At 45.0% G+C, this 16,911-nt stretch overlaps 1 protein-coding gene across 1 annotated transcript in view; it reads left to right on the forward strand.

The window, feature by feature from the left end:
* The window catches only part of LOC104985863 (chromosome unknown open reading frame, human C14orf159), a 63,854-nt gene that overhangs the window by 10,185 nt on the left and 36,758 nt on the right, over nucleotides 1–16,911 (forward strand). The window contains 7 exon segments of the mRNA XM_010836260.1: nucleotides 6,297–6,373; nucleotides 8,087–8,112; nucleotides 8,901–9,066; nucleotides 10,564–10,635; nucleotides 11,929–12,048; nucleotides 12,051–12,084; nucleotides 13,413–13,534. Of these exon segments, the coding sequence (XP_010834562.1) occupies nucleotides 6,297–6,373; nucleotides 8,087–8,112; nucleotides 8,901–9,066; nucleotides 10,564–10,635; nucleotides 11,929–12,048; nucleotides 12,051–12,084; nucleotides 13,413–13,534 (617 nt within the window).

Below are 16,911 nucleotides of genomic sequence, written 5' to 3' on the forward strand. Positions count from 1 at the left end.
CTGCTGTATTGGTGTTTTTCTTTCTGGCTTACTTCACTCTGTATAATAGGCTCCAGTTTCATCCACCTCATTAGAACTGATTCAAATGTATTCTTTTTAATGGCTGGGTAATACTCCATTGTGTATATGTACCACAGCTTTCTTATCCATTCGTCTGCTGATGGGCATCTAGGTTGCTTCCATGACCTGGCTATTATAAACAGTGCTGTGATGAACATTGGGGTACACGTGTCTCTTTCAATTCTGGTTTCCTCAGTGTGTATGCCCAGCAGTGGGATTGCTGGGTCATATGGCAGTTCTATTTCCCGTTTTTTAAGGAATCTCCACACTGTTCTCCATAGTGGCTGTACTAGTTTGCATTCCCACCAGCAGTGTAAGAGGGTTCCCTTTTCTCCACACCCTCTCCAGTATTTATTGCTTGTAGACTATTGGATCGCAGCCAATCTGACTGGCATGACATGGTACCTCATTGTGGTTTTGATTTGCATTTCTCTAGTGATGTTGAGCATCTTTTCATGTGTGTGTTAGCCATCTGTATGTCTTCTTTGGAGAAATGTCTGTTTAGTTCTTTGGCCCATTTTTTGATTGGGTCATTTATTTTTCTGGAGTTGAGCTGCAGGAGTTGCTTGTATATTTTTGAGATTAATTATTTGTCAGTTGCTTCATTTGCTATTATTTTCTCCCATTCTGAAGGCTGTCTCTTTACCTTGCTTATAGTTTCCTTTGTGGTGCAGAAGCTTTTAATTTTAATTAGGTCCCATTTGTTTATTTTTGCTTTTATTTCCAATATTCTGGGAGGGGGGTCATAGAGGATCCTGCTGTGATGTATGTCAGAGAGTGTTTTGCCTATGTTCTCCTCTAGGAGTTTTATAGTTTCTGGTCTTACGTTTAGATCTTTAATCCATTTTGAGTTTACTTTTGTGTATGGTGTTAGAAAGTGTTCTACTTTCATTCTTTTACAAGTGGTTGACCAGTTTTCCCAGCACCACTTGTTAAAGAGATTGTCTTTAATCCATTATATATTCTTGCCTCCTTTGTCAAAGATAAGGTGTCTATAGGTGTGTGGATTTATCTCTGGGCTTCTATTTTGTTCCATTGATCTATATTTCTGTCTTTGTGCCAGTACCATACTGTCTTGATGACTGTGGCTTTGTAGTAGAGCCTGAAGTCAGGCAGGTTGATTCCTCCAGTTCCATTCTTCTTTCTCAAGATTGCTTTGGCTATTCGAGGTTTTTTGTATTTCCATACAAATCATGAAATTATTTGTTCTGGCTCTGTGAAAAATATTGTTGGTAGCTTGATAGGGATTGCATTGAATCTATAGATTGCTTTGGGTAGAATACTCATTTTCACTGTATTGATTCTTCCAGTCCTTGGACACGGTATATTTCTTCATCTATTAGTGTCCTCTTTGATTTCTTTCACCAGTGTTTTATAGTTTTATATATATAGGTCTTTTGTTTCTTTAGGTAGATATATTCCTAAGTATTTTACTCTTTTCGTTGCAATGGTGAATGGAATTGTTTCCTTAATTTATCTTTCTATTTTCTCATTATTAGTGTATAGGAATGCAAGGGATTTCTGTGTGTTGATTTTATATCCTGCAACTTTACTATATTCATTGATTAGCTCTAGTAATTTTCTGGTGGAGTCTTTAGGGTTTTCTATGTAGATGATCATGTCATCTGCAAACAGTGAGAGTTTTACTTCTTCTTTTCCAATTTGGATTCCTTTTATTTCTTTTTCTGCTCTGACTGCTGTGGCCAAAACTTCCAAAACTATATTGAATATCATATAGTTTTTATCTTTCAATTTGTTAATATGGTGTATCACATTGAGTGATTTGCCTATACTGAAGAATCCTTGCATCCCTGGAATAAACCCAATTTGATCATGGTATATGAGCTTTTTGATGTGTTGCTAAATTCTGTTTGCTAAAATTTTGTTGAGGATTTTTGCATCTATTTCATCAGTGATATTGGCCTTAGTTTTCTTTTTTTGTGTTGTCTTTGTCTGGTTTTGTTATTGGCGTGATGGTGGCCTCGTAGAATGAGCTTGGAAGTGTTCCTTCCTCTGCAATTGTTTGAAAGAGTTTTAGAAGGATAGACATTAGCTCTTCTCTAAATGTTTGATAGATTTCACCTGTGGAGCCATCTGGTCCTGGACTTTTGTTTTTTGGGAGATTTTTGATCACTGCTTAAATTTCAGTGCTTGTAATTGTGTTGTTCATAATTTCTATTTCTTTCTGGTTCAGTCTTGGAAGATTGAACTTTTCTAAGAATTTGTCTATTTCTTCCAGGTTATCCATTTTATTGCCAGTTTAACAGCTGATTTTTCAGTAGAAACTCTGCAGGCCAGAAGGGAATGGCAGGATATATTTAAAGCACTGAAAGGGAAACATTGACAACCAAGATTACTGTACCCAGCAAGGATCTCATGCAAAATTGATGGAGAAATAAAAAGCTTTTAAGACAAGTAAAAGTTAAGAGAATTCAGTACCACCAAACCAGCTTTACAACAAATGTTATATAGTCAAGAAATACAAGAGAAGAAAAAAGATCTACAAAATCAACCCCAAACAATTAAGAAAATGGCAATAGAAACATATATATCAACAATTACTTTAAATGTAAATGGATTTAATGCTCCAACCAAAAGACCTAGACTAGCTGAATGGATAAAAAAACAAGACCCATATGTATGCTGTCTATAAGAAACCCACTTCAGACCTAAAGGCACATATAGACTGAAAGTGAGAGGATGGAAAAATATATTCCATTCAAATGGGAAGCAAAAGAAAGCTGGAGTAGCAATCCTCACGTCAGACAAAATAGACCTTAAAATAAAGAAGATTACAAGAGATAAGGAAAGACACTACATAATGATCAAGGGATCAATCCAAGAGGAAGACACAATTGTAAATATCTATGCACCCAACATAGGAGCACCTCAATACATAAGACAAACACTAACAGACATAAAAGGAGAAGTTGACAGTAACACAATAATAGTGGGAGACTTTAACACCCCACTCACACCAATGGACAGATCATCAAAACAGAAAATTAATAAGGAATGTCTTAAATAATACATTAGACAAGATGGATCTCATTGATATCTTCAGGACATTCCATAGAAATGCAGAAGAATACACCTTCTCAAGTGCACATGGAACATTCTCCAGGATAAATCACATCTTGGGTCACAAATCAAACCTCAATAAATTTAAGAAAATTGAAATCATATCAAGCATCTTCTCCAACCACAATGCTATGAGACTAGATATCAATTACAAGAAAAAAAAAAACTGTAAGAAACACAAGCACGTGGAGATTAAGCAGTACATTTCTAAGTAACCAACTGCTTACTGAAGAAATCAAAAGGGAAATGAAAAAATTTCTAGAAACAAATGACAATGAAAACATGACTCAAAACCTATGGGATGCAGGAAAAACCGTTCTAAGAGGGAAGTTTATAGCAGTACAATCCTATCTCAAGAAACAAGAAAAGCATGGAATAGACAACCTAACTTTACACCAAAAACAGCTGGAAAAAGAAGAAGAACAACACACACACAAAAAAACCCCAAATTAGTAGAAGGAAAGAAATCATAAAGATCTGAGCAGAAACAGGTGAAAAAGAAATGAAAGAAACAATAGTAAGATTAATAAAACTAAGTGCTGGTTCTTTGAGAAGATAAGCAAAATTGACAAACCTTTAGCCAGACTCATCAAGAAAAAAAGAAGAATCAAATCAACAAAATTAGAAATGAAAAAAGAGAGGTTACAACAGACAATACAGAAATAAAAAGGATTATAGGAGACTATTGTGAACAACTATATGGCAATAAAATGGATATCCTTCTAGTTCTTTCCCTTATCTTCTTTAAAAAGGAGAATATGCTGAGAATACTATTTTCTTAACTAGTAATGTTCCTTTAATGATACATCCGAAACATCTTTTAATATCATTAAATATTTCTTATTTACCATAATCTTATTTTATCTTATTGGCCATGCCATGTGGCATGTGGGATCTTAGTTCCCTGAGTGAGGATCAAACCTGCGCCCCCTTCATTGGAACCACTGGGGAAATCCTTGCATAAGAATTTTAAATGTCCTCGCAAGATTCACTGGATGAATGTAACTCCAACCCCTACTTCCTGAGCACCCACGTGTTGGGTAATTCACATATAGGAAAGGACTCACAGAGTTCTCTTTGAGGTATGTATGATTGCTATCATCTAATCCATGGCAAAAGCAAGCCCGGGGTCATAGCACTGGTCAGAGGCAGAATTGGAATTCAAACCTGGTTTGTTTGCCTCTAGAACCAAAGGATTTCCCATTCCAGAGACGGGCTGGTTGCCCCCAGAGGAGAATGTGTCCTGCAAGTGGTGGGCATGGCAGGATGATCTTCCTCTAAAACTATGTCTTTGGAGGGAGTCAAGGATTCCTTGAACCTGCTCAGTTAAGAACCTGCTCATACAAAAAGTGTGAACCGTCTCTTTCCCAAAAAGGATACCCAAATGGGCAATAAAACATACAAAAAGGCACTCATTGCATTACTCATCGGGGCAATGCAAATTAAAATCCCCATTTGATGCCACTGGAAAGGCTGGAATGAAAAAGGCAGGCCATACCAAGTGTTGACGAGGATACAGAGCAACCAAGAGCTCACACGCCCCTGTTGGGTATGTCAATCCGTGAAACAGACGGACTGGGACCTGGGACCCTGTGCTGAAGTGCTGGACTGCTTGCACCCAGGCAAACATCTCCTCAAGCAACAACATGCAGAGAAACTACATGGGACTAAAAACAGCTGCGTGTGTGTGCGCAACTGGGGTAAATTCTGGGCAAAAATACAAAAAAGACCAAAACACCCAACTGCCACTTCTAAAGAGCTGGGAGCAAAAATTGTGTGTCGGGAGCAAAAGCAGGGTACTGCACATGCCCCATGCACTCAACACCATAAAGAGGTGGGCAAAACACTGAAGCCACTGTCCTGCCTGACCCCTGGACACACCCCTACTCTCACCCCATATAAGGAACCAGCTCACCCAGCCTCAGGGAGTGAGCCAAGGGACCTGTTACTTGTTTTTGCTCCCTCCTACAACCACAGAACACCAATGAAGCCATGCCTGAGTGTCTTGGCCTGGCCTCTTATTAATTTCTGTTGACTGGGGAAGGCCAAGAACACTGGTCAATATCACAACCACTTTGGAACCTGCTTAGCAGTATTGGCTCAGACGGTAGTGTCTGCCTATAATGTGGGAGACCTGGGTTTGATCCCTGGGTCAGGAAGATCCCCTGGAGAAGGAAATGGCAACCCACTCCAGTACTCTTGCCTGGAAAATCCCTTGGACAGAGGAGCCTGGTATGCTACAGTCCACAGGGTGGCAAAGAGTTGGACATGACTGAGTGACTTCACTTTCACTAAAGCTGAGCAAGTGTATTTCCTATAATTGTAGGTGTGTGCCAAACAGCACTGGGCATGTGTGTGCCCAAAACGAATGTACTCAAGTGTTCTTGGTGGCACCATTGGTAATAGCCCTACGCTGGAAAGGATTCCAATGTCCATCAGCAATAGTTTGGGATAAAAGCAGTATGGTAATGAGTGTACCTAAAGAAAATCAACCCTGAATATTCACTGGAAGGACTGATGCTGATGCTGAAGCTTCAGTACTTTGGCCACCTGATGCAAACAGCTGACTCACTGGAAAAGACCATCATGATGGGAAAGATTGAAGGTAACAAGAGAAGGGGACGACAGAGGATGAGATGGTTGGATGACATCACCGACTCCATGGACATGAGCAAACTCCGGGAAATAGTGAAGGACAGGGAAGCCTGGTGTGCTGCAGTCCATGGGGTTGCAAAGAGTTGGACATGACTGAGCAACTGAACAGCAATGAGTATACCACACATCAGTGAGAATGAACCTGCTATTGGTGAGCAAAGAAAGGTAGCCTCAAAAGACACATGCTGTATGATTCACAGGAAGAACACGTGTGAAGAACAGGCAAACGTGATATGTCGTGTTAGAAGTCAGGGTAGTGGTCACCATCATGAGGGCTGTGGAGGAGGCTGACTGGAAGGGACATGGGGGGCAGGATCCTGGAATGCTGCTAACACTCTGTGCCTTTACCAGGATGCTGGCTCCACGGGTCTGGTCATCTCATGAAAGTTCATTAAGCTGTACACATAGGTGCATTTTTCTGTGTGTGTTATGCTTCAATAAAAAGTTGAATTATAAAGGCTCTCCAAGAAGGAATAGACTGCATTCTTCCCTTTTCTCAGCAAATTCAGGGCTCCAGCCAGCCAGTGTGGTGGTCCCGCCCAGGCACCTTGCTCTGGCCTTTGAAAAGCTCTGCCAGGTTTCCCCCATTTAAGTGGCGCTAGTGGTACAGAACCCGCCTGCAAATGCAAGAGACATAAGAGACTTGGGTTCAGTCCCTAGGTTGGGAAGATCCCCTGGAGGAGGGCACGGCAACCCACTCCAGTATTCTTGCCTGGAGAATCCCATGGACAGAGGAGCCTGGCAGGCTACAATCCATGGGATCGCAAAGAGTCAGACATGACTTGGCATGCATGCCAGGCCAACAGTGGCCCTCTGCTGCTGCTGGGCCAAGGTGAGCCAGACAAGTGGAATTGCCCACTCTGGCCACTGTTCCAGGCACCAGGTAAAACACCTGAGTTTGGGGGTTAAAGCTTGGGAGTGGCCAGATGCTGCAGCCAGGTGCGTCTGTCACCAGGGATCATTCTGTCCTGCCTTGGGGACCGTGGGTGCCCGGCACGGAGCCTCACTCATGACTTGCGCAGGAAGGAGCTGCCCACCCCATGTTCCCACTCTGACCCCTGTCCTCTGCCAGGTCAAGAAATTCAGGCAAGGCTTTATTGGTGTTGCCACGATTGAGAGACTAAGCACATTACCAACACCCAGAGATAAACATTGTTAATATTGTCATGAATGCTCTCCCAGCCTTTTTTAAAAAAATAGTTATGTTTATTTATTTTTGGCTGTGCTGGGTCTTCGTTGCTGCTGGGGCATTTCCTTTAGTTGTGGAGCGCGGGTGGGGGCTACTCTAGTTGCAGTGCGAAGGCTTCTCATTGCAGTAGCTTTTCCTGTTTGTGGAGCACTGGCTCTAGGGTGTGTGGCTCCCGGGCTCTAGGGCACAGGCTGAACAGTTGTGATACAGGGGCTTAGCTGCTCTGTGGCACGTAGGATCTTCCCAGACCAGCGATAGAACCCGTGTCTCCTGCATTGGCAGGCAGATTCTTTACCTCGGAGCCACCAGGGAAGCCCTCTCCCAGCCTTTTAAAATACAACCTCTGGAATAAATGGCCCCACTGACTCTGCTTCCACAGTAGTGCTCTGGGGAGCCATTTCTCCGGGCCTCCTGGCTCAGGCTCACGTCCCTCTCCCTAAACTCCGAGGACGTCTTAACTGTTCCCTGGTGCCACTTACTCCCTCCTCCTCTCCCCTCCACCCCTCATTCCCATCTGCTTCTCTCCCACTGGAGTGACTTTGTCCGCATCTGATCATGTGACTTCCTCATTTAAAGTTCTTCGGCGCCTTCTCGTGACTCGTCCTTTACCCGGTATCAGGCCAGTAGTGACCACGCCCTGGCCCAGTGCTTACCCCACCCCGACACTCTGGTCATACCTAACACTCTCCCCATAGAGAAGCCCCCAGAAGCATTCTTCTGTTATCATTTGTGGATTCCAGGAGTCGGAGGGTCCTTCAAAGCCCCCACATAAGCCCAGTGTCAGCTCCTTGACTCATCCCTCCCACACTGCCATCTCAGGGGCTCCTCGGGTCTCAATGCCTCCATGCTGTTTACACACTGCTTCCTTTGCCTAGCATGTGCTTTCTTCCTCCTCCAACTGGCGAACTCCTATTCATCCTTCAGAACCCCATCCATCTGTGGGAGAGAATGGATTTCTCCCTTCTCTTAGTCATTCCTCTATCTAGGCAGTTGGCACTCACTGCTCTGTATTGCAAGCATCTGATTTCAGTGGCGTCTCAACTGCCAATGTAGGATTTCAAGCTTCTGAAAGGCTGGCTGGTGTCCTGTCCGTCCCTATAGTGGTCATCTGACCTGTGTCGGGCAAGGTGGGATGACAGCAAAATGGTTTTGGAGTGAATGAAGAATAGGCTTGTAACCAAAGACTTTCAACCCTGCAGAGTTTTTCTGAGAAAGAGGTCTCTCCACTGCTGGCACTGAGAGCTTCCTCATCCCTTTGGTCTGTGAGTCCTGCCTCCATGGCAGAGAGGGCACCATTGTTTTTTTCTTGCTGGTTTGGCTGGTTTCTGGTCCAGGTTCCAGGAAATATAATAGAGTGGAGACAGGAGCAACGTTATCTTCACGCTGATTTAATAGTTTACAGTCTGGCAAGATTTGAAAGATACTAACAAGGCCCTCTGCTCAACCCTGTGCTCCCCGCCTTGATGCTGGTACCTGAAATTTCAGACCCGGACGTCCTCTTCTCTCTGCCCAGCTCTTTTTAAAAACGCATTATCCAGTATTGTGTGATTCTGCTTCCATGAGGTTCCAGGAAGAGGCAAATTCATAGACAGAAAGTAGAACTAAGGTTACCAGGAGCCAGGGAGGGTGGTGCAATTGGAGAGTTCTTGTTTAAGCACAGAGTTTCTGTCTGGGATGATGAAACAGTTTTGGAAATGAATGGTGATGACAGTTGCACAATTTTGTGAATGTAACTAATGCTACAGAATTGTATACTTTAAAATGGTTAAAATGGTGAATTTTATGATATATATATATACACACACATATTGCCACAATTTTTTTTTAAAAGCTTTCATCTGATAAATAAGAAAAAGTGCATTTTCAGAGTCCATATTGAGTCTGGGGGCCTACGAGCTTTCCTTTGTGTCCCCAGGATGGGCTGTCCCCAGTTTGGGGAGTGTGAGTTCAGCGTGTACACGGGTAGCCTGCCCTCGCTGGAGGAGTCCTCGGAGCAGCTGAAGGACACGGTGACCTTCCTCCTTGGTGGCAGCTTCTCCCTGGGAGAGGTCTGGGAGGACATGGGCCTGCCTGCATACAAGGTAGGGACTGGTCCATAGGAGCAAACTGACCTGAAAATGTGGATTATCTTATATTTTCCTGCGGTGGAGAGAACACTGTCACAGGAGGAAGGAGACCTAAGCTCTGGCCCCTTCCTAGCTGTGCAACCCAGAACAGGCAGTGAGCCTCTCTGAGCTTGTTTCCTCCTCTGGAAAATGGGACCGCCAGCCTCTCCCCTGCCCACCGCTGGGTCTGTTATGAGTACCCAGCCTGCCCCTGAGTGTGGGGGTCCAGCCCTTCTGGACAGATTACTGTGCTGTGTAAACCAAGCCTGCTGGGAATTTGTCTGGCTCCTTTGACTTCGGGCATCACAGTGAGATTTCTGAAAAAGCTCCCTGGCGTCAGGGAGATGTGCCTGGCTGGGTAAATGCCCAGGGATTTGTGGTGGAGCCTTGGGCAGGCTGCTCACTGCTGGGTGATGTTTGTCAGGGAAGCTGGTCACGTTGTTGGCCGGAGGCAGCCTCTGGTGGTCACAAGCACAGCGTGGCCATGTCTCCGGGACATGCCTGCCGTGGGGCCACCTCCCTGCCGTGTCCCTGAGGTTTCATCCCAGCCACTGCCTGTCATGGTGGGGAGAGAACCAGGTCCCTCACTCCACTAACCCCTTCCTGACACTCATGTGAAGTCTGGGAATTCACTCTGCTTCTGAATGGATGGGCAGCCAGGGTCAACAGCCGGCCCCAGGTTTCTTTCTTCCTCTTTTGACATTTTTGCCACACCTCGTGGCATGTGGGATCTTATTTCACCGACTAGGCAATCAAACCCACACTCCTTGCATTGCAAGTGCAGAGTCTTAACCACTGGAGCAACCAGGAAGCACCCAGGTTTTTTATGGAGGGCTCAGATTGGAGATTTCATCTTGGGTCCAAGACATTTATTAAACCTTGCCTGGAGAATTCCCTGACTAGGATCCCACAAGCTGCGTACCATGGCCAACAAACAAACAAAATGAAACAAAAACAAAACCTATTGAGATCAAAAATAAATAAATAAAAATGAAACTTGCCGGGTTTGGGCTCCTGCCAGAAGGGCCTGAGCTGCCTTTAGTGAGGAACAACTATGTCCACAGTGATCGCTGCTTTTCATGTGTGAAAACTGCGCCTGAGCGGTTTTCTTGAAGGTTGGGAAGGATCGGGGCAGAGCCGCAGCTGCTGGCTGGCCCGGGAACATACCACTGTTTGTAGCAGGTAGGAGCTGAAAGGGGCTTGAGGTTCATTGTGGGCGGCCTCTCATTTTATTTTATTATTTATTAATTTATTTAATAAGTAAATTTATATTTCATTTTAATTGGAGGATAATTACTTTACAATATTGAGATTTTTTTGCCATACATCAATATGAACCAGCTGTAGGGGTACATGTGTCCCCCCCATTTTGAACCCAACATCCCTCCCCACCCTATCCCTCCAGGTGTCACAGAGCATCAACTTTGGGTGCCCTGCTTCATACATCAAACTCACACTGGCCTTTCATTTTAGATGCAGAAACAGAGGCTCGAGAGAGAAAGGAACCTGCCCAAATCCCAAAGCCAGGCTGGAACCCAGGACTCCTGACTCCCATCTGCAGAATGCCCAGAGTGGAGGTGTGACGATTACCAAGATGCTTTGCATGGAGGCGTCTGTTGCTACTCACAGGAAGTGCTTGGTAGAGCATGGCTTAGCCACACCTCAGTTCAGTGCTTACCAGGTAGCTTTCTGTTTAACACTGACTCCTCTGCTGGGAGAAATGGCCAGGCTGCCATGTGGATTCAGTTGATGGCCTTGAGGGGATGCAGTGAGCACCCTCCCACCTCCCAAGGAGTTTCCTTGGCTTCAGGGAGTGCTGCCTGTCTCCTGTGAGCCTCCCTGGCATGTGCCCTTCCCAAGTGCTGTTAGTCAGACCCGAGCCTGGCAAGCACACCAAGGTTTCATCCTGCTGCTGACAGGGTGCTAACAGCAAGCCCTTCAGGTGGCTGCCAGAACTGTCCCGGTGGTTTAGCCTCCTGGCCATGTACTAAATCTTTCATAAGCCCCACTTCAGGGACCAGAAACCTCATCAGTGAAAGTCACACAGGTCACCCTGGGCAGCTTCTGCTGAGGAAGAGGAGTGAGCGGGGGTCTGTGGATGCAGGAGGGCAGAGGAGACCCTGGGTCCCCTTTGGAGGTTCCCACCCCCTATGGACTCTCTGCCTCTGATTCTCCAGAGGCCTTCATGGGCCCCTTGAGGTCTATGGAGAAAATTCAGAGGATCCATGAAATTGGGTGGGAAAAAAATTTATTTTTTAATTTTCATAGCTTCAAACTAAAATTGAGCTTTGCCTTTCATTATGAATGCAGTGGAAATGCTGCACCATGTCAGCAGACCCGGTGATTTTGTGGCTGTCCAGAGAAATCAGGCATTTTCATGTCACACTGAAGTTCCTTCCTGATATCTCATAAATATCCTATACCCAGATCACCACTTCAAAATTCCAGGCAGAGGTCTGCCATTTTGTTCCTTGAGTTGCTAATGAAGACACATACGAATTGCCATATCACAGTTTTTTCATAATTTGATAACTGCATTTGCAACATAATTGGTTTCCTTTGTAATCCTATGCATTTCCTTTTATGCAGGTAAAAATATGACTTCCATAGCTGCATTAGACTACCAAAGGGGTCCAGGGCACATACAATGTTAAGATTCTGTTTTAGATAATTACCAGCAATCTTCCTCATCTCGACATCACATAAAAGTAGAAACTGTGTTCTCATTGATAGCTTCTTGGACTTCTTCCTTCATTCTGCTGCCTTGAACACAGTGCTCAGGGCTTTGATCTGTGCTGATTCTTTTTTTATATATATTTATTTCACTTGATTTCGTAGCAGACAGCTGTGTCTTATGCCATCATCACTGGCTTTTGCTGCCCTCTTGTGGTCACAATGATGCCCGCTCCCAAGGACAAGCTGGGAAGGCTGGGGCAGGCCACTTGGTCCATGCCCGGGTGAGCAAGGACAAAGGCATTCACAGTGGTGACCCAGGTCAGTGTCCACTCTCGTTCATGGTTCTGACAGCTGCACTTGGACTTCAGCCCAAGAAGACAGGAACTTGCTGTGTTCCTGAATTCCCCTGATTTGTCCTCATCTTTCCCAGAGGTCCCAGGAGTTAAGGTCCTGGACAAGACCCAGATTCCGGCAGTGGTACCAGGGCTGGGCTTGCAGATGCCCTTCAGGTTTTAAGGCAATGCCCTTGTTTGTAGAGCCAGCCTCACCCATTAGTCCCTGTGAACGTCAAATGAAGCTGGGGTAGGGGAAGCAGGTGGTAGGGAATGTCAGCTGAGTTGTTTGTCTTGAGATTTGAAATCATAGTAACCACTAATCTAGGCTATTGTTTGGTGGCTTATTTGAGCAGGGGACGGCTCCTTCCAAATGTTAACTTGAACTGAAAGCCATTGATCCCCAGTGTATTAACTCAATCTGACAGCAAGTGAACAACAGATCCAAGTGTGGAATCTTCCCAGGCCTCTTGGAGGCTCTCAGAGGCCTGATGAGAGCTTGGGATTTAGGCCTTGGGTGAGAGTCAGAGTTCAGCATAATTGAACTCGCTCAGCTGCATAACAAACAAAATCAGACAAAGCCTGCATTCTGTAAAAATGCAGGTGACACTTGCCAACTCGCTCACAGAAAGATGGTCTCAGGACCACCCAAAGCAAAGTGTCTGCTGAGTTGTTTTATCATTAGTGGATGGATGGTACCCAGCACACCCATCTTTGCTGTCCTTTTTGAGTACTGATGGCCAATGGTAGGGACATTGTTAGTGGTCAAGCCACAGAGTTTCTGTCTGGGTCATGTGACAGTCTGTAGCAAGATAAACTCAAGATCGCTGGCTTTGTTAGTGATCTGTATGATAGCAATGCTGAGCAAAAACTGCCTGCAAGTCTGCCCCAGAAATCATACTAGGCATTTCAGATTCCATGCTCTGAAACTGGGGCTTCCCTGGTGGCTCAGACAGTAAAGAATCTGCCTGCATTGTGGGACACCCGGGTTCGATCCCTGGTTCGGGAAGATCCCCTGGAGAAAGGAACGGCAACCCACTCCAGTATTCTTGCCTGGAGAATCCCATGAACAGAGGAGCCTGCGGGGCTACAGTTGCAACTATTCTTCTCAAAATGGATTAGAAGTCAGCACACATCCTGGGCTGTTAAAGAGACTTCTGGCCTCCTCCCCATCCTTCTCCAATGCAATTTACAGCAATTCTGTGACTGGAGTTCCTCTTGGAGAAAGAACCATAAACTACTCAATGGGTCCAAATTGGATTGTACCAGCCAGTACAAAACCCTGTGGGATTCACTTTCTTTTTCCATCAGAAGAACTGTTGGGCATCAGAGATCTTTCCAAACCTGACTACAGGGAGGTTGTGGTGTGTCAGCCTGGGCGTGTTCCAGTGTTCTGGCCTTCTCAGCTGACCAGTCTCAAAGCTGTCGGCAGCTGCATTATGTCTGGGCTTAAGGGGGCTGTTACTCTGACCTAGGAGAGAATTGGGTGGGTCTCCAGTTCCTGAGTGAATAAGGTTTATGGTGCAATGACTTAAGGGGCTTCCCTGGTGGCTCAGAATCTGCCTGAAATGCAGGAGACAAGTTCGATCCCTGGGTAGGGAAGATCCCCTGGAGAAGGGAATGGCGACCCACTCCAGTATTCTTGCCTGGAGAATCCTATGGACCTGGTGGGCTGCAGTCCATGGGGTCGCAAAAGGTTGGACATGATGGAGTGGCTAAGCACTGACACTTAAGAAATAAAGCAAATGGCTAAGCAATGACTTAAGAAATAAAGTCATAAAACACAGGAGTGCAGCCCACAATGAAGATCTGTTTTCATTCTTTTCATTCCAGTGCTGGGCCCCACCATAGGAGCTTGACTTTCAGCTCAAAAATGGTGTTTTTTTTTTTCCTTTTTCTTTTTTTTAAACTGAAATATAGTTGATTTATTGGGTTGGCCAAAAAGTTTGTTTGGGTTTTTCATACCATCTTTCAGAACTGAATGCAAAGTTTTTGGCCAGCCCCATACAATATCGTATTAGTTTCTGGTATATTTCTATCAGCAAAGGCTAACAGCCCATTCCAACAGAAGGACCAAAGTGTTGCTTGACCTTTGGAGACATTTTTGGACGTTGGTGGAGCTTTGAAAGCCAAAGTGAAGACAAGCAACTAAACGAAGCATTTCACATGGTGTTTGTCAGATACTGGTCAGTCCAGTTTTTCGAAGGCTGAGGGTGATATTACAATAAAGTGACACACGAGGGCGCCCTAGCTAGCACACAGTTAGGTAGGGATGTGACAGAAACATTAAAAATAACTGTTGCAGCCCATTGTCCTAGACAGAAGAAAATTCTAGCCAGGTTAGCCTGGCTTATATTACAAATAATAGAATTTAGTGCTACTTTCAATTTATTTTTCAAGCTTTTATGGAAGCTTGGCTATCAGAATAACCTCATGAGAGGGGAAGATTATCTCTAAAATGTTGAGGAGGCATAAACACCAAGATACACAGGATTCCATTCATTTGTTTATTTCATGTAAACATACTGGAAACATACTGTGTGCCCAGATCTTAGGAGTGAGATTCTACAGGAGACAGGATGTAGTCCTCAGGGAGCCTGTGGTCGTTTCCGAGTGTGTACTCGTGTATACACACATCCACCCAGTGGCAGTAAATATCTTCCCACACGTAGGTCTCAGCCCTCTCCTTCCCCTGCCAGGGGAATGCCCTGCAGAAGGGCTCTCACTGCAGCCACTGTCCCAGCACATGGTAACCCTTCAGTTCTGGCTTTCAGTAGCATATTTGATTGTAAATGAGAACAAATGACACCATTGGTCAGGGATCACCTTGAATCTTCCTGCTGTTGTTGTTCAGACGCTAAGTCGTGTGCGACTCTGTGACCCCTTGGACTGCAGCATTGCCAGGCTTCCCTGACCTCCACTATCTCCCGGAATTTGCTCAAATTCATGTCTGCTGAGGTGGTGATGCCATCCATCTTGTTCTCTGTTGATCCCCTTCTCCTTCTGTCTTTAATCTTTCCCAGCATCAGGGTCTTTTCCAATGAGTCAGTTCTTCACATCAGGTGGCCAAAGTATTGGAGTTTCAGCATCAGTCCTTCCAATGAATATTCAGGGTTGATTTCCTTTAGAACTGGCTAGTTTGATATCCTTGTTGTCCAAGGGACTTTCAAGAAAATTCCTGCTCAGACTTCAGTATTTAAACTTTTATTAGCAATAGATTAAGTGCTACACATCTCACAACTGATGGATCAAAACCCAATGTCATACTCGAACTGATTGTTCTAATGTGTGATGGCTTTAGAGTGACCAATTTTAGGTTCTGTCCAAAACACATAAAACAAATGATTGGATTCATCAAAATTCTTACTTCTTATCCTTTACATCAAGGCTAAAAATTAATTTAGAACGCTTGAGGTTCTAACTTAATTGTTAGAACCTATTGTCAATAGGTTTTCCTTCTGCAGTTGCCTGACTTTGGCTTTCTGTTAGGTCTGAGAAATTTTACTGTTTTCTGTGAGATCCAAGATGCTGTTACTTGCTCAGTTCATATCTGCATTCACTGAGCAGTTATTGTGTGCACTTGTGAAATGAAAAGGCAATGGTCCCTCTTCCCTGGAAATATACAGAGGAGTGGAGATGGAGTACTCAAGGATGATAATGACACTGAAGAAAGCAGAAGGTCTAAATGAAGTATAGTGAGGATTAAGCACCTAACGGAGAAGGCGATGGCACCCCACTCCAGTACTCTTGCCTGGAAAATCCCATGGACGGAGGAGCCTGGTGGGCTGCAGTCCATGGGGTCGCGAAGAGTCAGACACGACTGAGTGACTTCCCTTTCACTTTTCACTTTCATGCATTGGAGAAGGAAATGGCAACCCACTCCAGTGTTCTTGCCTGGAGAATCCCAGGTATGGGGGAGCCTGGTGGGCTGCCGTCTATGGGGTCGCACAGAGTCGGACACGACTGAAGTGACTTAGCAGCAGCAGCAGCAAGCACCTAACAGGCCAGGGTCAAGGACATGAGAATGAATAAGATACAGCACCTGGTTCAGTGATGCAAACCATCCTTCCCGAGGGCTTACACTGGGCCAGGCACTTTGTTAGACACTTTCACGTGCATTTTCCAGCTCGGTTCTTACAACAACCATAGGAGGCATTATCACTTTATAGTTAAGGAGGCAGGTTTAGAGAGGACAAAGGCACATCTCAAGCTCAGGTGGGTTCGCCACGCTAAAGCCATGTTCTTAATGACTACACTACAGTGTATCGCACTGCCTGGGATCTAGTAGGGAAGAGTTTTCAAAAGGACAAAATTAGCATAAACTAAAGCAAAATATATGGGATATGAGAAAAATAGAAACTGTTCAGAGAGAGTTGCATGTGTGTGTGCTAAGACATTTCATCATGTCCAACTCTTTGTGACCCTATGGACTGTAGCCCACCAGGCATCTCTGTCCATGGAATTCTCCAGGCAAGAATACTGGAGTGGGTTGCCATTCCCTTCTCCAGGGGATCTTCCTGACCCAATGATCAAACCCACATTTTCTGTGGCTCCTGCATTGCAGGTGGATTCTTTACCGCTCTGAGGGGAAGCCCCTGAGAGAAAGCTGCTGCTGCTGCTAAGTCACTTCAGTCGTGTCCGACTCTTTGCAACACCATAGACGGCAGCCCACCAGGCTCCTCCATCCATGGGATTTTCCAGGCAAGAGTACTGGAGTGGGGTGCCATTGCCTTCTCCATCAGAGAAAGCTACTTGTTAGCAAATCTAACATCTGCTGCAAAGTAGTTAGATTGCTTGAAGGGTTCAGCAATTG

The sequence above is a fragment of the Bison bison genome, unplaced genomic scaffold, assembly GCF_000754665.1.
Source record: "Bison bison bison isolate TAMUID 2011002044 unplaced genomic scaffold, Bison_UMD1.0 scf7180017864061, whole genome shotgun sequence".
Lineage (NCBI taxonomy): Eukaryota > Metazoa > Chordata > Mammalia > Artiodactyla > Bovidae > Bison > Bison bison.